At 44.8% G+C, this 27,252-nt stretch overlaps 1 protein-coding gene across 1 annotated transcript; it reads left to right on the top strand.

Annotated features, from left to right (window-relative positions):
• Positions 1-961: 961 nt before the first annotated feature.
• On the top strand, positions 962-27,252 carry cacng5b (calcium channel, voltage-dependent, gamma subunit 5b). The gene is made up of 6 exons (XM_028819636.2): positions 962-1,512; positions 19,338-19,573; positions 20,517-20,603; positions 21,281-21,421; positions 22,623-22,768; positions 25,655-27,252. Exons 1-6 carry the CDS (start codon positions 1,406-1,408, stop codon positions 25,910-25,912), a joined length of 975 nt encoding a protein of 324 aa, XP_028675469.1. The 5' UTR covers positions 962-1,405; the 3' UTR covers positions 25,913-27,252.

The following is a 27,252-nucleotide window of genomic DNA, read 5'->3' as shown; positions in this document are numbered from 1 at the left end:
TTGGCCCTAGTGTGTGTTTGGTGTGTGGGTGTGTTTGTGTGTGTCCTGCGGTGGGTTGGCACCCTGCCCAGGATTGGTTCCTGCCTTGTGCCCTGTGTTGGCTGGGATTGGCTCCAGCAGACCCCTGTGACCCTGTGTTCGGATTCAGCGGGTTGGAAAATGGATGGATGGATGGATATATATATTAAGACGTGTATTATATATATATTAATATTATATATATTATATATTATTATATATATATATTAAGACGTCAGCGAAATAATAATGAATTACACACACACATATCTATCTATCTATCTATCTATCTATCTATCTATCTATCTATCTATATATATATATATGGTTTATTGAGCTACAGGAAGATTTTTTATGCCTTACTAATCGATCATGTTTGCGATTTAGTCTCATTGGGGAATACTCTTATAAAATCCAAGGAAACTATTCTGGAACTTTATGTTCAGATGCGAAACAAAGCACGGTGTTCTTTCATCGGTGTAGCCAGTTGTCGTCGGGGATGGACCACCGTTTCAAAAAAAAAAAAAACGACGGTTGTCGTGCCGTTATATGAGGAAATCCACATATTACCTTATATTGTGAGATTTAATATTGCCTGTGAATTACCACTGCTGTTAGCTATTAAGACGAAATTCCCACACTAGGTGGGCGAAAGGCAAAGCGGAAGGTGATAGTAACATCCTGGCCAATGTGATTGGAGATCCGGCGCCTCAGGCAACTTCATGAATTCATTATTCATTGTCTTTCTTTCTTTTTTTATTTACGTCTTTCTCGCCGACATTCCTTGTTTGCGGTCAGACTCCCCGGACCCTCCTCATTCTCTTGATCTATCTATCACACCTAATCCGCACTTCCCTTGCTGCTTTCTTCGCCCCCCACCTCACCGATACTCCGTCTACACCCCCCACCCCCCCCCCCCCCCCCCCCCCTTAGTCTGCCTCTGCTGCTCCTCGCGCCTCGGACAGTCAGTCACCTTAAGCGTGGGGTCGCTCAATTACACCAGCGGCCACGCAGACGTGGGTGTCGCGAGCACATTTTATTTCTTTCCGAGTCTTTTACTAGAAGCGCTAGGAGACGGCGAGACGTGTGTGACAGAGGCTTCTCGTGGGGATCAAACGCTGCGCTGCTGAGAAGTATAAGCAGCTAAGAGCCGCCGGTCGACCGCCACCGAAGGAGGAGGATGATGATGAGGAGGACGAGGCGGTGAAGCGCGTTCCGCTAAATCCCACCTGCCCAGGGTCTTCACTGTCTGGAGTTGCTTGGACTTGGCGCCTCGCTGCTCACCTGTAGGAATCTCTTGTGACGTCCAGAGCAGCCCCCCGGGGGCGCCGGCGCACCCACTGCGGCTGCACACTCTTTCTTCTCCGGCCACTTCGTGCGCTTCCACATGCAGACGTGCGGCTGCCTGTCCTTCTCCATGGAGCACGAGAGTTCAGCGCCAGACCATGACCCGCAGCGCATCAAGACGCAGCTCCGCGTCGACTACCGGACAAGGTACGCCCTGCCATTGCTGTCGCGACCCTCTCCACAGCCACAGGTTGTCCGCTCTCCTCCGGTCTGTGGGGAATTGTAACGGTATAGTGGAGGCAGACTCTCCCGATTAAACGCGTTGCCTGTTTTAAACGAGAAGACTTCTCTAGTGGGACGGGTGGTCCTTTAAACCGCACAGATCTTTTACATTTATTTTTTTTAATTCTTTTTGATTTTGAACAACATTAGCAGAATTTCAACAATCAAGCATCTTTTAAGAGAAATACCCAGTAGGCATCGTTTGCGGCACTGCCACCCTTATGCAGGATAGGAAGATTCCCGCCGAGGAGAGCTCGAAGTTCTTCAACCTTTAGGTGTCCTTTAGATGAATCCGTGGTGGTCCGGCCGGCATATAAACGAGCTGAAGCAGAAGGTGTCATCTGTGATTCCTTGTGGATCGTCCCCTACACCTCGCGTATGGCTGTTAAGCTAATACCGGTTTAGCTACAGTGAGTGCGCAAGGCGCTATATTCTCCCTTATTGTCTTTAAAACGATCTGTTCGCGGTGGAACGTGAATCTGCTTTTAGGTTATGACAGAGCTTGCGCTGCTACAAATTTAGTGTTTCTTTGTTCCTTTTGTCATTACTCAAGATGTCACCATACCAGCTCATGATTTTTAGAAATTTATCGAAATTATTCATTTATAGCATAATTATGAAATGTTCCGTATTTAATTTACAGATTTTTTTTTTTATTTCCTTACTTTGAAACGTGTACCGCACATTCCTGAAGCTTTAATTTCACGCAAACTTTGTAAAAGTACAGCGCCGTCCTAAAAGATTCGAGGCTGAAGAACGACACCAGTGTGTCCCTAATTGTCGCACAGTCATCTGAGGGGTTAATCTGAAGCGCACTGCCGTCATTCTGCACATCGCCGTAAACGGAGCTCCAGATGTTCTTTACTAAAGCCACCTCGCGTTCCCCCGATCTCAGTTGCTTTTCAGAATTTTTTGGACGCCCCGACCACCCTTGCAGCTGCACCTCATTGCCACAGCGCGGTCTTCAATAGGCTATTCTTAGCCGCGCCATAGAGCAGCGTTGCCTCCTAGCAACGGCGTGATTCAGCCGCACTGAATTCAGGCTTCTCACAATAGGTGTTTTATCATTACAAAATATAAAGAAGTAAAAAGAAGCCGTATTGCTTGAGATATGTTATATAAAAGTGGTGGTGGTGGGGGGGATTCAAAGAACAGGTAGTAACTGCACCATCAAGATGTCTTCACTGCCAGGAAGTCAGTCAGCCCCCTTACCTTCTGAGGCAGATCTGCCGTTAGTACTTCCAGTCAGGTCATGCTGACACATTTTTTTGGAGGAGACGTGACCAGCTTCTCAATAAAATGACTATTCTGTGAATGAAGACCCTCTGTCGTTGAGCTGGCACATGCAGCAGCAGCGGCAGCAGCTGCTGTCATTAACATTTTCCACCCGCATTTGCATCTAAACAGCAGCTCATTTAGCTTTGTCACACTCGCATCTATTGGGAGAAATCAACAGCGGATCGAACGGAAGCCAAGGTCACCGAGACCTGCTGGGGAGAGCAAGCAAGTTGTCGTCTGGGTTTCATGGATCTTCACTCGGCAGCAGTCAATAAGAGGTTAGAGGCTCATTTTCCAGGCCATATATCCGTTCAGGCAGGACTATTGGACTGACCTGATGAGACAATTGGCTATGTAACCGTGGTGGATATGGGAAAAAACATCAACTTGACATCCCCCTCAACTTATGTTCTTATCAAAACATACACATTAATTGTGCAGATGATGAACCTGAAGTTTTGATCTGCACTTTACACCATTGGTCTCTGGTGCTGTCAGATCTCCACTGGAGTCTGACGGGTCTCAGAATTTGTTCTTTTATAGCTTCCAGCACCCATACCACCTGAACTTCAGAACACGTAATCCACCTGAAGCTAAGGTTGTATGGACTTCCATCCATCCATCCATTTTCCAACCAGCTGAATCCGAACACAGGGTCACAGGGGTCTGCTGGAGCCAATCTCAGCCAACACAGGGCACAAGGCAGGAGCCAATCCCGGGCAGGGTGCCAACCCACCGCAGGACACACACAAACACACCCACACACCAAGCACACACTAGGGCCAATTTAGAATTGCCAATCCACCTAACCAGCATGTCTTAGGACTGTGGGAGGAAACCAGAGCGCCCGGAGGAAACCCACGCAGACACGGGGAGAACATGCAAACTCCACGCAGGGAGGACCCGGGAAGCAAACCCAAGTCCCCAGGTCTCCCAACTGCGAGGCAGCAGCGCTACCCACTGCACCACCATGCCGCCTTGTATGGACTTGCAGTGTGTTAATATTGAATTGCAATGAAGATGATCTGCCATGGTTTCATGTCACAAGGAAGAACTTGTACACAGAGATAGACAGAGATCAATAATCAGCTGGATGCCAACCCCCAATCTGCCCTTGCATTCCACCCACTCCCTCTACTACCCACATGACATTCCCAACTGCCAGCATAGCACCCACACCACCTGAACTTCAGAACTCATAATCCACCTGAAGCTAAGGATGTACGGACTTGCCGCGTTTTAATCTTGAATTATAATAAAGATGACTTTCCTGATTTCATGTCACTAGCAAGAACTCCATTGGAGGTATTAACTTGTACACAGTGATGACCAGAGATCAATAATTGGTGCTGGACCTTGGTCTGAATTATCTATCCATCCATCCATCCTCTTCCGCTTATCCGAGATCAGGTCCAAATTAGCCTACCACAATTGGCTGGACACCAACCCATCCTTGCATTCCACTCACTCCCACTACCACCCATGTGCCATTCGCCAACTGCCAGTAGCCGCACCACCTGAACTTCAGGTCATCCAGCATCATGCGCATCACAGTGGGGTTAATGATTACCCAGGGCCCACTGGGTGTGGAGGTCCTCGATGCCTGGAATGAAAATGACATGTGGCAGACATGAATTGAGAGGAAGGGCCCAGCGTTCTGTGCTACACCCCTGTCCAGCATGTTTGAGCCCATCTAGTATTTGGACGGGAGACCATCTACAGTAGGAATGGCTTGGGTTTCTGCTGCATGAGGTGCTGGTGACGCCACCAGGGGACGTTAACCCTGTGGTCTGTGTGTAGATCCCCATGCCAGAGTGCAGTGACAGTGACACCATGCTGTAACAACTGGCTCCATCCTTCAGATGAGACGTAAAACCGAGGTGCAGACTCTGTCTGGTCATAGGAGATCCTTCATAAATTGCCCATCATAGCCTTGACCATACTGGCCCCCTAATCATCCCTTGTCCCTTATTAGCTAACTACCCCTCTCACTTACTAATGTATGGTGAGCATACTGGTAAAAGAATGGCTGCCGTTGCATCATCCAGGTGGTTGAAGTGGCCCCCCACTGTCCATGCAAAGCGCTTTGAGGGGGTTACTAAAGCTCTGTATACATGCTATTAATGAATTCTCCTTCATTATGTCTCCCCTTGTTGGATCTCATTGAGTACAGCTTTACCTCATGCAGCCAGATCTTGACAAAACTCCGCATCCCGCTTGTTAAGTCCATGGACTGTGATTCCTTATCCCCATGGAGACTGCTTATGTCACAATTCTGTGTTTTGCGTCTTTTGCCCATGGAATCTGATTTACGCTGATTTATTGGCTTGCATTTTGACCAAACTGGCTTTGATTCTCTCAGATTGGTTCACGTCTCTTGTATCTTAGTGTCCTAAAGCTTTACCAAACTCAGATTTTATCAGAGTGTTTGGTAGGTTCACCTCACTGGGAGCTGATTATGTCAGAATGTGTTGTCCAACTGAGCCTAAAGCTGTTAGATCTTGTTGTGTAGTATTGTGGATGCAGAGTCTCACTGCTTTCTTGGTCACCCATTCTATCAAATGTCAGCGTCTTGCTTCATTACCTGTTTGGTTTGTTTCTGTTACATCTTGTTTTTTTTTTGGTTTTTAATTCATGGATTCTGATTCCACAATTTTTGGAATTTTTGTGAAAGCCTGATTAAGTCAGATTTCAGTGTCCTGCACCTTTACCCCTGAAGCTGGTGATGGCATATCTTAGTACCCTGTACATTTATCCAATAGATTTGGATTGAATCAGATCTCACCATTCTGTAGGCTTGTCTCATAGGAGGCTGACCTGATCAGATGTCACTGTTCTGCAGAGTTTGCTCCTGGTCGATCTTCCATAATAATTCTATCGAGTCAGATCTCAGTGCTCATTAGATTTACTTCTTTGAACATTGGCTGTCCCACTGCTTAACCCAGTCAGATGTTACTATCCTGTAGCCTTATATGTTCAGTGAGACCCACCTCCTTAACTCTTTGAGGGCTGAATATTTTTTCCAAAAAACTAAATTTTCTGAAAATCACACAAAGCAACGGTTTCACACATAAATCAACATAAAACGTCTGTTGCTATGTGCTGTGGTTGCTGTTGGCGCATGTTTGGCATCTCTGGAGGCAGTGGCTGTGCGGAGGCACCTCGATGGCCTGTAGGAATGCACGGTGGGCTGGCTGCCTTAGCACAACTGGTGGGAGGCCTCTTTGTTTGTACCTCTTGTCATCATAAGTGGTGGTCCTCCCAGGCGAACGCAGCTACACAAACGTGTTCAACACCACGAAAAACTGGGGACCAATCGGCTGATGCTGGTACCTCCCGTTCGTATTCGATGTCCATCTCCTGATCACTTGCATCAAACTCCAAGTTTTACCAGTCAGAGTCCGATTCAGCGATAATATGTAAAATGTCCATGGCATATTTAGTCTTTCTCCAGATGTCGATGCCATTTTAGAGGTTGTTTGCTCTTCGGTACTCACGCATGGAATCGCGGTTAAATCAACAAAGCTACTTAATTTTCCTTCTAGCAAAGAGAGTCATACTTAAAGGTAAGGGTGAGTTTTGTTGCAGTTTACAGCTGATTACCATCCTCTACCCCTGAATTTCGACAAAAGTCGACATCAGACCTGAAAGAGTTAAAGATTGATCCTGTTGTACTTCAGTGTTCTGCATCTTTATACTGTAAAGGACACATAATACATTCATATCTTTGGGTCCAGCATCTTTACCAAACAAAACATGAACTTGTCAGACATGTGTATTCAGTAGATTTGCATCATTGGAGCTCAGATCTATAGAGTTTATTTGCCCTGCAGCTTTAACCATGGAGCCTAACTCTGTTAAATCTTAGTGTCCTGCTGATTTACCTTATGGATTCTGATTCTGTTTGATATCAGTGTTTTGCAGGTTTACACGCCTAGAGCCTGATTCTGTTGCATTGTAATGTCTTGCATCTTACCTACATTATTACAACTTGGCGTCCCAAAACTTTACTCACAGTCCCAACTCTGCCAGATCTGAAAATCCCTAGATTTTGTTTGGTCTCAGTGTTCAGGAGATTTACCTTAGCAGGAACTGACTCTGTCAAATTTCATTGTTCTGCAGTTTTCCCCATGGAGTGTAACAATGTCTGGTCCTGAGAATTAGCATGCAGATTGTAACCTTGTCAGTGTTAAATAAATCTAATTACTAGGAGATGTTCGTCTGTTATTTTTTAGAGTCTTTACCCATATGGCCTGACCCTGTCAGATCTCAGTGTCCTGTAATCTTTATCTTTTGTTTCTGATTTTACAGAACTCAGTGTCTGTTTGGTTTATCGGCTCTGTGACTGCCTGTGTCATATTTTATTCTTCGGCTACTTTAGCCAGGGAGCCTAACCCTGCTAGATTTCAGTGTTTTGAGACTTAACATACAATTCTGACAAACCTTGGTGCTCAGCAGATCTGCCTGCTTAGAGTCCCTTTTCTGATATGGTATTTTAGTATTGTTACCCATGCAGGCTAACCCTGTTAGATCTAAGCGTTCTGTAAACTGAATCCTTTGAATTCAGATTCTACAGAATGTTTGTGTTTATCTAATTTGAGACTGACTGTCTTACATTTGGCTGTTCTACAATTTTACCCATCAAGCCTATCCCTGGTAGATTTAACTGTCCAAAGGTATAACATGCAGGTTGTAATTCTGTCAGACCTCTGTGTTAAATTGATATGTTTACTTAGAGACCTTTTCTGGTAAGTTTCACATTCTTTAGTCGTGCTGCCTAACCTGTTAGATCTTGGGGAGCTGAAATCTAACCCTTGTCAAATGTCACTGGAGACTGACTTTATTTTATTTTGTGGTTTTTCAGGTTTGCCTGTCTAGCCCAGGGGTGGGCAGATTCAGTCCTGGAGGGCCGCAGTGGTTGCAGGTTTTTGTTCCAACCCAGTTGCTTAATTAAAAACCAATCCTTGTCAATTATTTAATTGCATGGCTTGCTAGTGCTTTAAATCTGCCATGTCAGGTCATTCTCATATCCTAGATTTATTTTCCTTTCTAAGGATATCATCCAAATGATTTGAAGTCTAAAACAGATGAGTAATTCTCAGTGCTTCACTTTTTTCTCTTCACTTTCTTTCCAAGTATTTAATTAAACCAAATAGTGCGTGATAAATACACACAGGTGTAAATGAAAACAAGCTAAATGGAGAAATGCTGGTCTCTTTTGTCATTTGCATGGTATTGCTAATTAGGAGCAATTAAAAACCAAGAATACAGCTGTTTAAGACTAAAATAAGCAATAAGGGTTCAAAATCTTAACGAGCGAGACAACTAAAGTGAAGCTGAAGTGTTACTTGAGCAATAAGGGCTTCTTATTAAGCAATTGGGTTGGAGCAAAAACCTGCAGCCACTGCGGCCCTCCAGGACTGAATCTGCCCACCCCTGGTCTAGCCTAACCTCATCAGATCATACTGTCCTGTGAAATACATTGCAGATTCTAATTGTGTCACTACTCAATTGATCTGCCTACTTAGACCCTTTTTGACTATATTTTAGTGTTTGTATCTAGACAGCCCTAGTAGTCCTGTCAATTGAAGTGTCCCATAGCTTTATTCTGTGGTTTCAAATTCTGTTTGACATAGTGTTCATTTGCTTTGCCTAATTGCAGACTGTCTGTGATATACTGTATTGCTTTGCATGTTTACTCATTGAGCCTAACCGTGTCAGATCTTAGTATCTTGAGACTTTACGTGCAAATTGTAATTCTGTCAGGTGGTGGTGCTCAAAAGATCTGACTACTTAGAGGCCATTCTCTGTGATATGGTATTTCAGCAGTTTTAACCATGCAGGCTAACCCTGTCAGATTTGAGTCTCCAGTTATCTTTATCTTTGGAATTCAAATTTCACAGCATTTTGTGTTTATCTCATTTGACCTGATTGTGTCATATTTAATTGTTCTACAGTTTTACCCATCAAACCCAACCCAGCTAGATGTCAGGGTAACGAGGCTTAACATACAGACTGTAATTCTGTTGGATCTTCATGCTTAGTATATTTACCTATTTAAAGATCTTTTATATTATACAGTATTTTAAAATCTTTCAGTTCTATTTTAGTGTCTTTAGCCATGCAGGCTAACTCTGTCAGATCTCCAAGTGTCCTGTAATCCATATTTTTTGGATTCAGATTTTATAGAATTTAGTGTTTGTTTGATTTATCATCTTTTGAAACTGAGAGTGTCATACTTAAGTTTACCCAAGGAGACTAACCCTGCTAGATCCCACTGTCTTGAAATTTCACTTACAAATTGTAATTCTGTCAGACTTTGATGCTCAATAGATCATCCTACTTAGAGGTCCTTCTTGGTTATATGGTATTTTAGTATTGTAAACCATGCAGGCTAACCCTGTTAGATCTCAGTGTCCTTTTATCCTTCTTGTTTAGATTTAGATTTTGCAGAATTTTGTTCTTATCTAATTTAATGCTGACTGTGTCATATTTTATTGTTGTACAAGATTACGCATGGAACCTAACCCTGTTATTCAAACACATCAGAGATTTAACATACAAACTGTAAATCTGTCAGATTGGTGTTAAATTGTGAATTTCCCCTTGGGATTAATAAAATATCTATCTATCCCCCCACCTCGCACCCTCCACAATGCTGGAAAAAATACTGCTCAATTTCGAGGAATTAAACACTATTTCCGCATTATATAAAATCTTATTAGAGTCCCTACCTTTCAAAGATCCAAGAGGACATTGGGAAGAAGATCTCTTAATCAATATATCAGAAAAGGAGTGGAAGGTAGCAAAGCAGAGAATTCACTTGAGTTCTATATGTGCAAAGCTCATCTGTCTCGCTTAAAACTGTCTAAAATGTTTCCAGGCCAGGATCCAACCTGCGAACGCTGCAACCAAGCTCCTGCCTCACTGGGTCACATGTTCTGGGCCTGCACCAAACTTACATCATTTTGGATAAAAATTTTTAAGTGCCTTTCAGACAGCCTTGGGGTCACAATCCCTCCTAACCCATTAACAGCTGTGTTCGGTGTTCTTCCAGATGGACTTGAATTGGAGAAGAATAAGCAAACGGTGATTGCATTCACTACACTTTTGGCACGCAGACTTATTTTGTTAAATTGGAAGAATCCTAATTCTCCTCTTATAAGTCAGTGGGAAACCGATGTTTTATATTATTTGAAATTGGAAAAAATCAAATTCTCAGTTAGAGGATCTGTACAGAATTTTTTAAAACCTGCCAGGATCTCATCAGTAATATTTTAGTATAAGAGAAATAACTATTACTGCATTTAATTCCCTTCTCCATCTCTTATTTACATATATATTTACTTCTCCCTTTCTTTTGTTTAATGTTGCCTTATTAAAAAGCCCTAAGCAATTTTCCTTTAGCAAAGCTCTCCTTCTCAGGGGTGGGGTTTGATTAGTCTTCAATTTTGTTGGGTTATAAATTGATCTGTTTGTATGGAATGATTACAATGAAAATTAATAAAATAAAAATATAAAAAAATCTATCTATCTATCTATCTATCTATCTATCTATCTATCTATCTATCTATCTATCTATCTATCTATCTATCTATCTATCTATCTATCTATCTATCTATCTTAAATTGATCAGCCTACTTACAGACCCTTTACTATTACTGTTATATAACATTTTAATATTGCTACTCATGCAAGCTACCCCTGTAAGATATAAGTGTCCTGTAATCTTTATCTGTGGGATTCAGATTTTACAGAACTTTCTCATTTGAGACGGACTGCGTCATATTTTATGGCTTCTCAAGATTACCCATGGAACCTAACCCTGTTAGTCAACCGCGTCAGAGATTCAACATACAAATTGTAAATCTGTCAGAGTGGTGTTAAATTGATCAGCCCACTTAGAGGCCCCTTACTGTTATATAGAATTTTGGTATTGTTAACCATGCAAGCTACGTGTCCTCTAATCTTTACCTGTGGTATTCAGATTTTACAGAACTGTCTTATTTGAGACTGACTGCGTCATATTTTATTGTTCTACAATTGTATCCATTAAGCCTAACCCTGCCAGATGTCAGGATCACAAGGTTTAACTTAGAGATTGAACTTCTGTCAGACTTTGATGCTCAATAGATCTACCTTCTTAAAGATGTTCCCTGTTATACAATATTCTAATACATTTTCGTTCTGTTTTGTATCTTGTAGCCATGCAGGCTAACCCTGTCAGATTTCCAGTGTCCTGTAATCCTTATCTTTTGAATTCTGATTTTACAGAATTTACTGTTTATTTGGTTTGTTTACTTTGAGATGGACTGTGTTATATTTTATTTTTCTACAATTTTACCCATCTAGCGTAAACCTGCTGATGTCAGTGCTCTGAGGTTCAGCATGCAGACTGCAATTCAGACTGCAATTCTATCGGCTCTTCAAGCTAAACAGATCTCTTTTACCTAACGGTCTTTTCTAATAAACGCTTTTTTAATAACCTTTAGTTCTATTTTAGTGTTTTTATCAATGTGGGCTAACCTTGTCAGATCTCCAGTGTCCTATAATCCTTACCTTTTGGATTCAGATTTTATCAAACGTATTGCTTGTTTGATTTATCTGCTTTGAGACTGACTGTGTCATATTTTATTGTACAATTTCACCCATAAAGTCTAACCCTGCTTGTAGATTCCGGTTGATCATTATGCTTTAGCTGCCTGGAGGTTTTCCCTATTACATGGTGTTGTATTGTGTTTTACTTGTTTTAATGGGTTTACCCTTTGGATTTGGATTCCTCCTTTGTATTTTGTCCTTGAGCCTTAGTGTATGGATTCTGACATTGAAATCTGATTTAACCGTGCCATATTGCAGTGTCTATGAGGCGTAATCTTTCCATGTCTCATCACATCTCAGTGTTCTGGTATATCTTGCTTGCCTAGTTTTGCTATTTGAGATTCAGATTAGACTTCAGTGTAAACCAAAATGCTGAACCCGAGGGGTCAGCACACAAGTTGGTGCACTAAGGAACATTAGCCTCCCATGCCTCTTTTGGAAGATGTCGGGTACACATGAAACTTGACGTCTACTTAGCTCTGGCATATTTGTCAAAGACAAGAAGATGACCTTTCTCTTCCCGGGGCGCTGGCATCCAGACATGTAGGTCACAGCCGTGATACGCTGCAATCCACCAAGGCCGTGCACACCAAAGCATGAGGAATTCCCGTCCACTGGCAGCCAAATGTATGTCCACGACTGAAGTGACGACTTTAGAGACCAGGAGATAAAATGATATGAGGCATGGCTTTCCAGGCATGAGGTGCTTTGAATATCTGGGGACCATCTAAGGAAGATGTGACTAAAGTCTAATTTCTCCTTAAATATCCCTTTTATGTTAACTGTCAGTAGGCACTAACAAAGGACCAGAACACAAAGCATTACTACAGATGTCTAGTCACAATTCAATGAGAACCCCCCCAAAAAAACAGAAACCAACTCCACATTTCACTTGTGTGCAACAGCAGATGGGACAAACCCAATGAAACACGCCCAATAAATCACACACAATTTATCAGGGTTGTTTTACAGGGCAAAATGTCCACTGCAGTTGAGAGCCACAGGTTCTGAGGGACACTTCAAAGTAAAGTGAGGCAACACTTAGGGGAGTCTTTCAAAATCCATTCATGGAGTTGATTAAAGAAGATTGGAGGGTGGCTTTGAAGAATGCATACTGAGGTGTGCTGCAGGGTGCAAATTCAGACCACGTGACATAACTGATGATGTTTGTAGCTGCTAAGTGTCCCATTTAAGGGTGAGCCTTGAAGTCACCACTACTGACCCATGAAGAATGGCTAAACATGGCCTGCAGAGACCATCTGAGACTGTCCAAGATAAGCTGCAGTGAGATGGCACTCACGTGGTCATTTTCATGGAGGAGATAAGACTGGGCATAGAAGGTTTCCAAAGTTGCTGTTCTGTTCTAATGATCTACCTGGAGCTAGTAGGTGTGACTGGGAGAGCCTTCAGATACAATGGGACCTTATTTCATGAAGACCCCCAATTAATTGGTGGTAATAAACAAACTGATCCTTCAGACCTCATCAAATTCCCTTAAAGGTCATCTTCATGGAGAAGATGACAGTGGATATCACAAGCCCTCCAAGTTACCACGTGGAGCAGGTAAATGCAAATGGATCCTGTCTGTGCTGGTATCTTCAAAGCTCATTTGATTCTGTTTGAGGTCGACTTCATGAAGGAGAGAAGACTGAACGCATGAAGCTTTCCAAGCTGCTGCTCTGATGATTCACCTGGAGTGAGTAGTTGTAAACAAGAGAGCCTTTTGATGGCGACTCCCATATAAATAGTGGTAGTGAACAATGAACCCTTCAAAACTCATTTGATCTTTGTGAAGAACATAAGACTGGACATAAGGCATCTTCCATTGTAACAATCTGTCCAGAGATGGTAGACATGGACAGGAGAACCTTCAGAAATAACAGAACCAATTTCGTGATGACCCTCATATCAATGGTGGTATTTAACAATAGGAGTCCTCAAACCTGAGGTCCTCTTCATTGAGGAAATAAAACTAGTTGTCGAAGCTGTTGTTCTGATGATCTGTCTTGACCTGGCACATGTGGCCAGGAAAGCCTTCAGATACAAGTAGACCCATTTTATAATTACCCCCCCCCCCCCCCCCCATATCAATGGTGCTAGTGAACAAGTGGAGGCTTCAAGCATCATTTAATTCTGTTTGACGCCACCTTCATGGAGGAGATGAGACTAGACAGAAGAAGCCATCTAAGTCAGTGTTGTGATGACTTATATTGAGCTAGCTGACTGATGTGGATGGCGAGCCTTCATTTGTGTTCTTATCCTGTCTGTCAGAGCCTCCATAAAGTGAAGTATCAAATCTCATTTCATTTCCCTTCCATCTAGGAGATAGGGCAGGACACAAGAATCTCTCCAAGCTGCTGTTCTGATGATCTGCCTGCAGCTAGTAGGTGTGGACAAGACAGCCTTTTGAAGGCAACCCCATCAATGGATCCTTCAAAGCTCATTTCATTCTATTTGAGGTCATCTTCATGAAGAAGATAAGACTAAACATAGGAAGCCTTCCAAGTTACCATTGTGATGATCTGCTTGGAGCTGGTAGCCATTGACAGCTGACCCTTCAGGGACAATATAGCTCTTTTTAGGCTGAGCCCCAAATATCTGGTGGTAGTGAATAAGTGGACCCTTCAAAGTTCATTTCATTCAATTTGAGATCATCTTCTTGGAGAAGACAACAGAGGACATCACAAACCTTTCAAGTTCTCTCATGGGGCTAGTAGGTGTGGATGGGTTCCTTTTACATGAGATACAACCTTAACTTTGGTGATCTTCTTCAAAGCACATGATGCCACATCAGTTGAATCCCATTCAACATAAACGATCAACCATGGGAAGGTTTCAGCACTGATCTGCCCCAGCTTGTGCTGACCACTCCAAAAAGTGGCTAGGAGTAGGCATAAGAGGCCTTTAGAGACCATTTTAAACATCACAAAACAGGATATTGTAGGTTTTAAAGTCAATCCTGAAGATCAGCAGTTTGCTTGCATGCCCCTCCAGATGTGAGCCACCATGATGTCCACGTAAGTCCAGTCTTCTCTGACCATTCATTCTCATTGTTAGTGTATACTGTAAATCCAGCTGGGGAGAGAATTGGAGGTCTTCGCATGCGAATTTCACAGCTGCCACAGTTAGTAACAAGCTGTTAGTTCAAGTGGCATATCCGGTGTGACAGATAGAGAATCTTCTGGAAGCTCATGACACACAGCACTGAGTGCTGCCAAGTGGACGGTCATCAGGTTGAAGGATCGAAGGAGGCAGTCGGCCTCACAACCTGGGTGAGTCACTTGTCTCCTTCTGACAGCAGCAAGGACCAAAGGGAAGGTGTGTGTCACTTGGCTGTGACCCCTCGGAGGAGCCGTGGTGATAGTCCAGGTGGTAGAGTTGACCACCTGAATGGCTGATTAGCACCCCAGCTGGTCTCCATTTTGAGTCTGAGGTTACCGAATAGTCACCAGGATGAAGCACATTCTAAAACTTGACCTAATGGTTGCATGTCATTCAAGCATTTGGTCTAGGGGTTACTCAGAGGTGTAACATGCTAATACTGCATCTAGTGGTCACTAATCAGTGGGATGGACTACAGGAGGACAAGTTACTGAACAACAGGACAACAAAAGTGACATTCAAAATGACAGGACCCTCAGGTACTGGACCTGGTGGTCATGCTACTGAGAAAGACTATAGGCATTGAAATGGAGTTGGTGGACAGTGCCCATAATATAATGCTATTATAGTTCTGGACTAGGCAGCCATGGAAATGTGAGGACACACCAGTGCTGGACGCAGTAAGAAGGACAACAGGGCACCACTACAGTGGGCAGACATAGCTGGTCATTCACCTTTGACCTGCACCTGACGATTAATGATTTGTAATTTTATGAGTGTACTTACTGGTCACTACACTGGGAGAAAAGTCACTGAATACTGTAGTGCTGGATTTGGTGGTCATTTCATTCTGATAAAGGCTATAGCATAAAAGACTACGAGGACTAAGTGGTCACGCTGCTGTGAGGAATGTTTAAGCACACTGCAGCCCTAAAACTAGTGGTCAGTCAGCTGTCAAAAAGGTTACAAGTCACTTAAGTAGTGGACTTAGTGGTCAGTGAATTATGAGAAGAGCTATAGGATGCTGGACATGCTGGCCACCTATCTCCGTGTTGCTAAATGACATGGTACTAAACCGAGTGGCAAATTATCTGTAATAAAGGTTGCTGGACATCCTAGTACTGGACTTAGTGGTCATTCATTGGGGAGGAACCTTATCAGGCAGCTTAAAATAGGACCTTGAAGAAAGTAAGCTGTTAGAAAGTGTAGAGCTCTGGACTGGAGGTCATTGCATGATTGAATTTCAATGTCCCCGTGATAACAATGACCCTGTAATCATTCTATAAAACAGTGACAGAGGTTATAGGACACTCTGCTACTCGATTGTCAATCCATCCATCCATTAGCAAGTCCACTGGTCACAGAAGGCCATTGCCTTTCCTGGCAGCATCAGGCACAAGGCAGGATGCAACTTCAGATCCATCACAGAGCACTCATACCCACACACCCCTATATAACCTGACAAAGAAACCAGGAGAACATGCAGACTCCAAGCAGACAGGCTTGAATCCAGATCTTTGGGGGCCTTGAGGTATCTGCTGCAACACTGTGGCGCTGTACCATGAAACTCCTTTTCCGAAGCAACTGGGGACTACTCGCGTGATGTGTGAAGAACTTCTGAACTCCCAGGAGACGGTGGCTTGAGATTAAAGATGAAGACATCGGGAGGGCATCTTGTCGCTTCGCAAACGATTTCTGCTGATGAAAGCCGTGCTTCCTCAGACACATTTTAATAAGCGCCAGTGTTGCTAACAGGGCGGCATTACCAAGCAAAACGTAAAGCGGCAACGGGCCGATCCGGCACTTTCTAGCTTTAATCACTCAGTCAATTTGTTTCCATTTGCAAGAGCCCTTAAATAATTCATGGCAGTTGAGCTTAGCCGGCGTCTTAAACAGCACGGAGCCGTTTGTGAGGCCGTTGTGAATATGCATGAAGTCTTCAAAGGCGCCGCATTATTTCTGTCACCTGCTTGTACAGTTCCGTGAATTTCAGGTGAAAACAGCTAAAGGGGTGACATTGTCCTGCTGAGGTCTGCGGCCACACTAACAGTATGAGGGGTCCTTAGGGACAAACTGACGGGTAGCAGGGCAGACTTAGTGGAGGGGATGCTGTGGCTGCCCACTCTGACACTCGCAGGCAGCCTGGATGTTGCGGACCCTCGGGAGAGTCCAGAAGGAGAAACTCAAGCCATCTCCATCTCTGTTGTGTGTGGTGTGACTCACAGCTCTTTACTGGCTTGGCATTTCCTTCTAAGTGGGCTTTAATGCGCTGAGTTATTATTTCACTTTCAGAGGAACTGTAATTTGCAGTACTAATAGAGCCATGGCTGCGTTTTTCATTTATTTTATTTTTTTTGTATCCTGCCGCACTTTAACAGAGGAGTCATTCACGCTGCCTTCCACATGGAGACCATGCAGTCAGAGTGACGCAAGCGCCGACTTCCTCCTCCTCCTTGTCCTCCTCCTCCTCTGTGCCGGGGAGGGTGGCGTAAATGAACTGAGAGAGTACAAAGAATACAAACACTTGAACATTCGGGCTGTACGGCCCCTTGTGAGCACAGCAGGGGTCTGGGCTATGATTCAGGGACCCTGTGAGCAATTCATTATGGAGAGATGGGCTAAAGTTAGGGAGAGGAGTTATGACTCCTAGTGCACTTTACTGGACATGAAGCCCACTTTAATATATCCTGGTAGACACTAGATTAATAAAATTTGGAAGAATCCCTGGAAGGAAGTATTGAAGGACTGATATTATAATAGAAGGAGAGTGGAGGACACTCTCTTAAGACTACCCCCAAAATAGTCCTTGGCAGTGTCAAGATGGTGAAAATGGGTCTTAAACCAGACCTCCACTCGCCCTGTCCAGGACTCAAAAGCATGCTTCACCCTAGGCGGCCTGACCCCAAACTTAACAGACAACCGTTCATGGAGTTGATTAAAGAGCAATTGGGGGACATCTTTGAAGAATCCAGACTGTGTGCTCCAGGGTGTATAGTCAGACCACTGGACATAAGCTACACAATTTGGGGTCACCCTGATGTAGCTACTACTGTAAGGTGCAACAGGGATCCCTGTGTCAATGGGTGCAGTGAATGAATGGAGCCTTCATCTTTATAGAAGAGATAAGACATAAGGCATACAATGTTGTCCAAGCTGCTGTTCTGATGATCTGTCCTGAGCTAGCAGTTGCGGATGGGAGAACCTTCAGATACAATACGACTCTTTTCATGGTGACACCCATGAAAATGTTGGTAGTGAACCCTTCAGACCTCTACTTGAATTCAGATAACAGTGGACATCACAAGCCTTTCAAGTTACCATGTAGGGCTGATAGGTGTGGATGGGGACAACCTCATATGAGATATGAGTCTGTCTTTGTTAGGAGTCCATAAAATGGAGCCTTCAAAGCTCATTTGATTCTGTTTGAGGTCAACTTCATGGAAAAGATTAGACTGGGCACAAGAAGCCTTTTAAGCTACCACCGTGATGGCCTACATGGAGGTTGTAGTGGATGGGGATCCTTCACATGAGCTATTATCCTCTTTGTGGTAGCCTCCATAAAAATGGAGTCTTCAAAGCTCATTTGATTCTGTTTAGACGTCATCTTGATGGAAGAAATGAGACTGGACACAAGAAGCTGTCCAAGCTGCTGTTTTGATGATCTGCCTGGAGTTAGCAGGTGTAAAGAGGAGAGCCTTTTCATGATGACCCCCTTATGAATAATGGTAGTAAACAATGGAGCATTCACAGCTCAGTTGATTTCATTTGATGTTCATCTTCATGAAGAAGATAAGACTTTGATATAAGAAGTTTTCTAAGGTACCATTGTGATGATCTTCCTGGAGTTGATAGATGTTAACAGGCGAGCCTTCGGATACAACAGGACCCATCTGGATATGATCCTCCACCAATGGTGGCAGTTAACAAATGTAGCCTGGAGACGTCAATCAATTCTGCTTGAGGTCATCTTTATGGAAGAGATAAGACAAAAGGCATAGAAAGTTGTCCAACTTGCTGTTCTGATGATCTGTCTGAAGCTGGCAAATATGGACAGGAGAGTCTTCATGTATTATTAGAACTGTTTTGTAATTACTCCCATATCGATGGTGCTAGTGAACGAGTGGACCCTTCAGTCAGTCATCATCCAAGCCGCTATATCCTAACACAGTGTCATGGGAGGTCTGCTGGAGCCAATCCCAGCCAACACAGGGAGCAAGGCAGGAACAAATTCCTGGGCAGGGCGCCAGCCCACCGTAGGGCGTGGACCCTTCAATATCATTTAAGTTTGTTTGAAGTCACCTTCATGGAGAAACCTCTATGGAGCTGGTAAGTGTGGTGCAGGATGAAAAATATCTCAACCAGTACTCACCTGGTCTGAAACCCAAAAGCAGGCTTCACCCCAGGCAGTCTGACCCCAAACACAAAAGGCAGGCTTCAAGGCCTTCTGGGTTTTATAGGGCTCAGACCGTAAGGGATGGGGTCAGTTGCCCTCACCTGGTGTCTTCTCAGCACTGTGGAGGCAGAAGTAGATGATATAGTTAGAGGCAGCATCCACTCTTGTCCTAGAATGGTATTCCATACCTTTGATGAGCCAGGAAGGTGATGCTCTGATGAGTATGTGTGATGATATATTAAAAATTCTATTTTTGGCATGTGGCCTAACCAATCCAATACTCCATGCAGGGGCACTGTTAAAGAAAAATGACATAAAGACCAGCAGATCCTGTTGTCTGACTCTTTCCTTATTGCTCTCTTATTTCTCTTCTGTTCAGTTCTTTCTTCTGGCGACCCCCAACTTCAATGCTGAGCGCCATGAGTGCCTGTGGCAGAAAAGCGCTCACTTTGTTGAGCAGCATCTTCGCAGTGTGTGGTCTCGGACTTTTGGGCGTCGCGGTCAGCACGGACTACTGGCTCTACCTGGAAGAAGGCATCATCCTGCCCCAGAACCAGAGCACAGAGATTAAGATGTCTCTGCACTCAGGCCTCTGGAGGGTCTGCTTCCTGGCAGGTGAGGATCCGTTTTGTACACTTGAGTGCCTTTCCCAGTACAGTATGGGCTCATGCAGTGCCAAGGGGGCATCCCCAGTGCTAGACTTTCCCAGAAGTAGACTCTCCCTATACAAGATTTTTCCAACAGTATTCTCATATCAGGACCATTCTAGGGATGTTACCAGTTTAAGACTCTCATCAGTACCCGACTGCCAGTCCTTTCCTCTGATATATCAAAAATCGGATCCTTATGTACCCTTGTAATATGTGAACTGGGACCGTATTGCTTTTGGCCCCTTTACACTGGGAGTGGGCTTCTAAAGAGAGATCCTGCTGATGGCAATCCAGGAGTGTGCCAGTGTCTCTTCTTACAGAGGACCTTCACTTTGACCTTCCCTGCACAGGACTGTCCTGGGACTGGTCCATAACAGTGGTGTCCCCAAATACGGGACCCACCCTTTGCTTCCTTACTGGCATTCCCACTAAAGGATCTTCCCTTTGGTGTTTCTAATATTGCTTCCTAATCATGGTATTCCAGTTCAGAACCTGCTTGGTACTTCTCCAATTTAGGACCCTCCTCCCCACTGGCATTTCCACTTTGACCTTATAAGTTATAGATAGAAGGTCTATATTATCCTCATCATGAGTCATTGTCATTGCCGTACCCCAAGATACATGACTTTTCCACTTCCTCCATAGTTCAGGACCCTCAATTTTTTGTTCCCAGTACAGGTTCCAAATACCAGTGTCCCAGTATTGGTTCCTAATACTCCAGCGACTTCCCACTACCTCTTCAGTTTAGGAAGGTCCCATTGACATTCCCAGTAAAGATCTCTCACTTTGGTGGCCCAGGACACAACCCACACTATACTGTATGTCTCCAGTTTAGGATTCTCCCGCATGTCCCAGTACAGGATCCCCATTCAACACTGCCCATCTAAGTATGCTTGACTCTTCCCCAGGTGAGGAGCGTGGACGTTGCTTCACCATTGAGTATGTGATGCCCATGAGTGTGCAGATGACATCTGAATCGACCATCAGTGTCCTCAGTGAGTGTTTCTCAGTTCTGTTCTCATCTTGGGTGGGTCATCTCACTTGGGCACTTCCACAGTTGGTGGTACTGTACTTTTTCTTGTAATATGTTGGTGTGACAGTTCCATGATGAGTTACTGAGTCATTCCCCCATACACAAGCACGAAGCTCACATGGAGTGGTGGCTCTGAGGCTAAGGATCTGCGCTGGTATCCCGAAGGTTGCCGGTTCGAATCCCCGTCAGTGCCAAAAGAGATCCTACTCTGCTGGGCCCTTGAGCAAGGCCCTTAACCTGTAATTGCTCCAGGGGGCGCTGTACAATGACTGACCCTGTGCTCTGACCCCAAGGGGTATGCGAAAAAAACTAACAAACACTGTTGTAAGTCACTCTGGATAAGAGCGTCTGCTAAATAATGTAAATGTAAATGTAAATAAAAAGTGATTTCATTCCAAACTCATTCACTGCCCAAGCTGGAGGCACTGAACCTTCTAATGAACCTACTAATTCCACAAACTGGCACACCTCTCAAGTCAATCAAAGCTACATTTCATGAAAACTCCAGTCATAATACTCCTGAATACATCACAAGACCAAAAGACACCCCAGACCGGGCAGGAGTCATACAATGGCACTGCCACAGCCTAGCAGATTATCTCATGCAACTAACCTCAGCTATGCTCCCATCTTTTGCAGAAATGATCCGCTCTGCGACTCCTTTCCCCCTCGTCAGCCTCTTCTTCATGTTCATTGGGTTTGTGCTCAACAACATCGGCCACATTCGCCCTCATAGGACAATCCTGGCTTTTGTTTCGGGAATCTTCTTCATCTTGTCAGGTGAGCCTCTCAGGGTATCATTTTCACCTTTTTGTTTGTGGGCATGACTGGCATCTCTAACGTTGGCAGTCACTTGGGTTACTTGTGTCATCAGGCCAGAGATTCTTTTTCTTCATGTTCTTGGGGTCTTTTAAAATGTCATATGACTTTGACTTAATAGTGCCTTCTGTCTAGCCACTTTACCATAAACACCTGATTGATGGAGTGCCTCTGAGATGGTCATCCTTCCAACAGATTCTCCCATCTCAGCACATCACTTCTAAAAATCTGTTCGAGTGACCATTGGGTTCTCGGTTACCTCACTCAGTTGGGTCAGAACAGCCAACTCTAGAAAGAGTCCTGGCTAACCTTCTTCACAATAATTGAAACCACTGTGCTCTTGGGGGCACTCAGAGTTTTAGAAATGGTTTTGTCCCCTTTGCCCTGGTCAATGTCTCACCACAATTTGATCGTGGAGGTCTACAGAGAGTTCCTTGGACTTCATAGCTTAGTTTTTGCAGTGTGAGGTGCGTGCCTTCCTAAATGATGTCCAGTCAATTCAGTTTGCCACAGGTGGACTCCAAACAAGTTCTAGAAACATCTCAAGGTCAATCAAAGCAAATAGGATACACAATCTGAAAAGGGTCTGAAAACTTCAAGGAATGAGAGTTTTCAGTTTTTGATTTTTAATTAATTTGCAAACCTTTCTGAAAACATATTTTTACTTTGTTATTATGCGTTATTGAGTGTAGATTGATGGGCAAATATGGAAAATGTATTCATCCACCTTAATAAAAGGATAAGAGTCTGTGCATCTGTCTGTGTGTCCGTCCTGTTGCCATGTCTCTGTCCTTCCAAATGATGGCGCATCACAAACATTTTAAGTAATAAAATGCATTGCATTTAACATTCCAATAGATGGTGCCCCACAAGCAAGAACACTGCATTTCCACATCCCATTACAAATGGCGTATAACAGAGACATATGCATTGCATGGTGCACTGAAAACATTAATGCTGAGGCCTTCATTGATTACTGAGATTTCAACCTGTCTTAGATGGGTAGCACAGCTACTTTAAAATGTAATCAGAAACACAATACAGTGTGCAGAAAGTGAGACCACTGTATATGTTGTGCATTCTGATGGGAAGTCCACACATGGTGACCTCATCTCCGTGCCTTGATTGTCCACTCACCTCGTCTTTCTTTGTCTCCCTTCAGGCCTGTCGCTGGTGGTCGGGCTGGTTCTGTACATATCGAGCATCAACGACGAGATGCTGAACAGAACCAAAGACAACGAAGCCTACTTCAGCTACAAGTACGGCTGGTCCTTTGCCTTTGCAGCGATCTCCTTCTTACTCACAGAGGTAATCTCCTTTAGTATGCGGTGGGCCACACTGGGTGGGCTGGGATCTCAAGGGGGCGTCGCCTGAATGTTAGTCCCTTCACCCACAGGGCCCCTCTGGGAGTCAGCCTATTGATTTCAGTACCCCAACAGAAGGGGAGCCACTGAGCTGGGAGTTGACCTTGGAGCCCCCATGCTTTTCATATCTAGAAGTCTCCAGATTTCAGCCCTTCTGTCCAGCCCAGCACTGAGCCATTTAGGTACTGCTGTGGCAGTCAAAGGCTTTGTGCTGGGAAATCACCACTGGAATTCTTTGTCACTGTGCTGGGAATTGATCTACTGATGGCACTTTTATGGGAATGAACCACTAACTTCGGTACCTTTACCCATTTGAATACACTGGGAGTACATGACTGAACGTTTGACATGAGTAGTATACTGGTTTTAACCTCCATTCCCACTTAGCCACTTTGGGAGGGAACTGGGATTTGAACTGGAGGGCCTAACAATTCCAGTTCAGTTTACCCACCGAGCCACTGTGGAAGTCAGCCTATTGATTTCAGTCCTTGATCCCTGGGTTTTGCCACTGAACTGGGAATAAGGGTCGTTGCTAGCTTTAGCACTAATACCCCCTTCTGGAAAAGTAGGGGGGGGGGTTCCCCCTTGGAATTTTCATGTAGTGGAAGAGCAAGGGGGGAGAGTCTCTTAAAGATCAGGGGGGGATCACCCGAAATCCCTCCCCAGTAAAGCCACTGATTACCTTCTTGCCCACCCTTTTAATGAAGTTAGTAGCCTACTGGTTTTAGTCTTTTTTACCCAACTGGGCCATTTTGCATCACTGAGCTGGGATTCTGAATTGCCCAACACTCACTGAGCCATTAGGGGAGTGAAGTACTAAGTTGGGAATCGAGGAGGAGGTCTACTGATGTCAATACCCCTTCATGCAATGGGATGCACGGTGAAGAAGTCATTGAAATGGGATTTGAAATTTGTAGGCCACTGGTTTTAGGTTGTGTTCCTAAAGAGCCTCTCTGGGATTGGGGCACTGAGCTGGGATTTGAGCTTACTGAGTTCAGTCGCTTTACCCACTGGGCCAGTTTGGCGAGCCAGTTGGTCTACATCCATAATCCGCTGGCATATATCTGAGATTTTAACTGGCAGTCCTGCTGATTTCAGTCTGCCCCTTCACTGTGTGCCACTGAGCTGGAATTTGAGCTACCGATTGCAATCCCAATACTCACTGAGCCATTTTGAGAGCGAACTACTAATTTGGGAATTGAAGCGGAGGTCTGCTGATTTCAGTACCCCTTTCTTTACAAACTTGAATAAGCAAAATGAATAAGCCACTGAACTGGGATTTGAAATTAGCAGCCCACTGTGTTTAGCCTCCATTCCCACTAAGCTACCTTGGTGGTGCATATGACACTGAGCTGGGATTTGAACCTGATGATCTCAGTCCATTTAACCAATGGGCCACATGGGCAGTGACCCGAGTGGTTCCAGTGCTTTATTCGATGAGCTGGGATTTCAAACTACTAATTTAAGTACCTGCTTGGTCACCACTAAATGGAGGCCTACTGCTTCCAGTTACTTATCCACCGAGCCACATTATTAAGTGAGTTCCTGAGTACGGGGTGTGAACCGGGAGCCTACTGATTTCAGTGTTCGCTTGCCCACCCTCTGAATGAAATTAGTAGCCCACTGGTTTTAGTGGTCTTACCCCATGGGCCCCTGTGAGTCACTGAGTTGGGATTGTGATTTACCCAGCACTCACTGGGAGTGAACTGGAGTCCTTCTGATTTTAGTCCCGCTATCCACTGAGCCACTGACTAATATGCCAATACTTACTGAGCCATTTTGGGAGTGAACCACTAGCTTGGGAATTAAACTGGTCTCACTGCTGATTTCAGTGCCCCTTTAAACACTAGAATACCCCGTGACTAAGCCATTGAACTGGGATTTGCAACTAGCAGCTCGCTGTTTTTAGCCCCCATTTCTACTGGGCAACACTGGTGTGTATGTATTGGGGGTTAACTGAGCCTGGATTTGAACATGGAGCCTATTAACTTCAGTCCTCTTAACCACTGAGCCCATCTGGGTGTCAACCTATTGTTTCAACTGCTCAGGTGGGATTTCAAACTGGGAGCCTACGCCCGTCCGTGCCCACTAGACCACCACTAACTCAGAAACTGAACTGGAGGCCTAGTGACTTCAGTTCCTTAGCCACTGACCACTATGAGTTACTGAGCTGGGATTTTGAACTGGGGGCCAGTAAGTTTCTAAACTTAGACTAGCCCCCCCCAAAATTAAGCCAGCATCACTTCAGAACAGGTCATCCCCCTGAAGCTAAGCATGTTCAGGCCTGGCTAGTACTTAGATGGGAGACCATCTAGGAAAAGCTTGAGTTGCTGCTGGTGTGGCCATCAGGGGACATTCATCCTGTGGTCCGTGTGGATCCCAGTACTCCAGTAGAGTGATGGGGACACTGTGCTTTAAATATGGCGCCATCATTCTGATGAGATGTAAACCAAGGTCCTGACTGGCTCTTATCATAAAAGATCCCTGGGCTCCTTTTGAGAAGGTAAGAGTGTCTCCCCAATGTCCTGACTAAATTGCACACCACGCCCTGGTCAACCCCATCTCTAACTGCCTAACTATCTCTCTCTCACCCCTTCACCCCCTAATGTGTGGTGAGCGAACTGGCACAAGAATGGCCACCGGCGCATCATCCAGGTGGATGTTTTACATTGGTGGTGGTTGAAGTGGCCCCCCACTGTCTATGTAAGGCGCTATATAACTGACATTAATTATTATTAAACCCTTGACTTCTCTGTCCTTTCTCCTCTCCTTTCTCCTTGTCTCTATGCCTGCCTCACTTTAAATTTGCTTCCATTACTCTCATTCCCAGAGCGCAGGGGTGATGTCCGTCTACCTGTTTATGAAGCGCTACACAGCGGAGGAGATCTACAGACCCCACCCAGCCTTCTACCGGCCGCGGCTCAGCAACTGTTCTGACTACTCTGGTCAGTTCCTTCACCCAGAGGCCTGGCTCAGGGGCCGCAGCCCCTCGGACATCTCCAGCGACGCTTCCCTGCAGATGAACTCCAACTATCCGGCTCTGCTGAAGTGTCCCGAATACGACCAGATGTCATCGTCCCCGTGCTGAGGGGTTGGGTGTCCTATAATGAGCTCCCCCTTCCCTGTCTGCCAATGGGTTGCATTTTTTTTATCCATATTTCAAACTGGGTAAAATAGAGAGGGCAGCTTTCACGGCCCTCAAGGCTTTCCGCTTCCTGCAGTCCCCCGTAGTCTGTGCGTTGCCATCATTTGTCCGCCTGCCCTGTGTACGGGTTCAGGGTCTCGTCTGGTGTCTGAGGTTATAGAAGGAGAGAGCACCTTCAACTTTTGTCTGTCCCACAGTTTCTTAGAGCCCTCACTGCCATTCCAATCAAAGCTCGGCACCCTGCCCTGCAGTCCTGGTGTCCTACCTGCCCCCAAAATCTGGGCAAACCTGGCTGCTTGAGGGGCGCAGTGCCCAGGCAAGAGCCGAGCTGACCTTGTGTCAAAGCACTTGAATGTATTTGTGCATCCACTGAGTGGAGTCGTGTGTGTGTGTGTGTGTCTGTGTGTGCCAATCACTTCTGAAGTGTGTGTGACTTTAAAGAATGCGTGTGACTTGTGTGCTTGCATTTGACAATTTTCATGCAACTGTACTTGTGTGTGTCCTTTTGTGTGGGCATCAGCATTGACGGTGTGATCACACGTATGGTGGTTGTATAGCTGTGTGCATGGGTGGGCCCCAAAGTTACCAAGCCTTGTGTGCCATGATTGATAGCCACCCAACCCTTCCTGGGTCTCTGCTCTTTCAGCAGGCTGTCACACTACAGGACTTTTCTACATTTGTTAAAGTTGTGTTCCAGGCCTGTTACCTTCAAGCCACAGTGAAGAACCCACCATTGGTGGGCACCACATTTAAGCACAAATTGGACCAGCAGAAAGCATTCCCAGTCTCCAAAAGTCCGGCACGTCTGACTCTGCCATCCAGCACATAAGAGCGGGCACCGTCTAACTCATGGGCGGTTGAGGGCCTAGCTCTTTGTAATGTAGTTAACATTTCAGCACTCATCATTTGTATGGAACCAAATGCAATATAATAACTGACGTCTGGGGAGACATCTCCTCCTCCTTCTCTGCCAATGTGAGTTAAAAACCATGCCAGTCTCATTTCACACATGCCTCACCGGACTGTTGGCTGGCACAGTCAAGCTGCTGAATTGACTTTTCACTGAATGTAAAATTCCTGCCGAAATGACGTCTGTCTTTGCAGCCACCTCCCCTTAATCCTCCAGTCCCCCAATCTATTAAGGAGATCACATGTTCAGGTCCACTGCGGGACAGTCAGAGGCGGCACGAGAGCTCGCATGTGCATAGTCTGCTTACTGTAACCATCTTTACAAATCGCCAGTGTGTTCAGAGATTAGTAAAGCAAAATAATGATGACCAGTG

Source organism: Erpetoichthys calabaricus, chromosome 14 (assembly GCF_900747795.2).
Source record: "Erpetoichthys calabaricus chromosome 14, fErpCal1.3, whole genome shotgun sequence".
Classification (NCBI taxonomy): Eukaryota; Metazoa; Chordata; class Cladistia; order Polypteriformes; family Polypteridae; genus Erpetoichthys; species Erpetoichthys calabaricus.
Note: the sequence above shows the minus strand (reverse complement) of the source record. Positions and strands in the feature narration are given on the sequence as shown.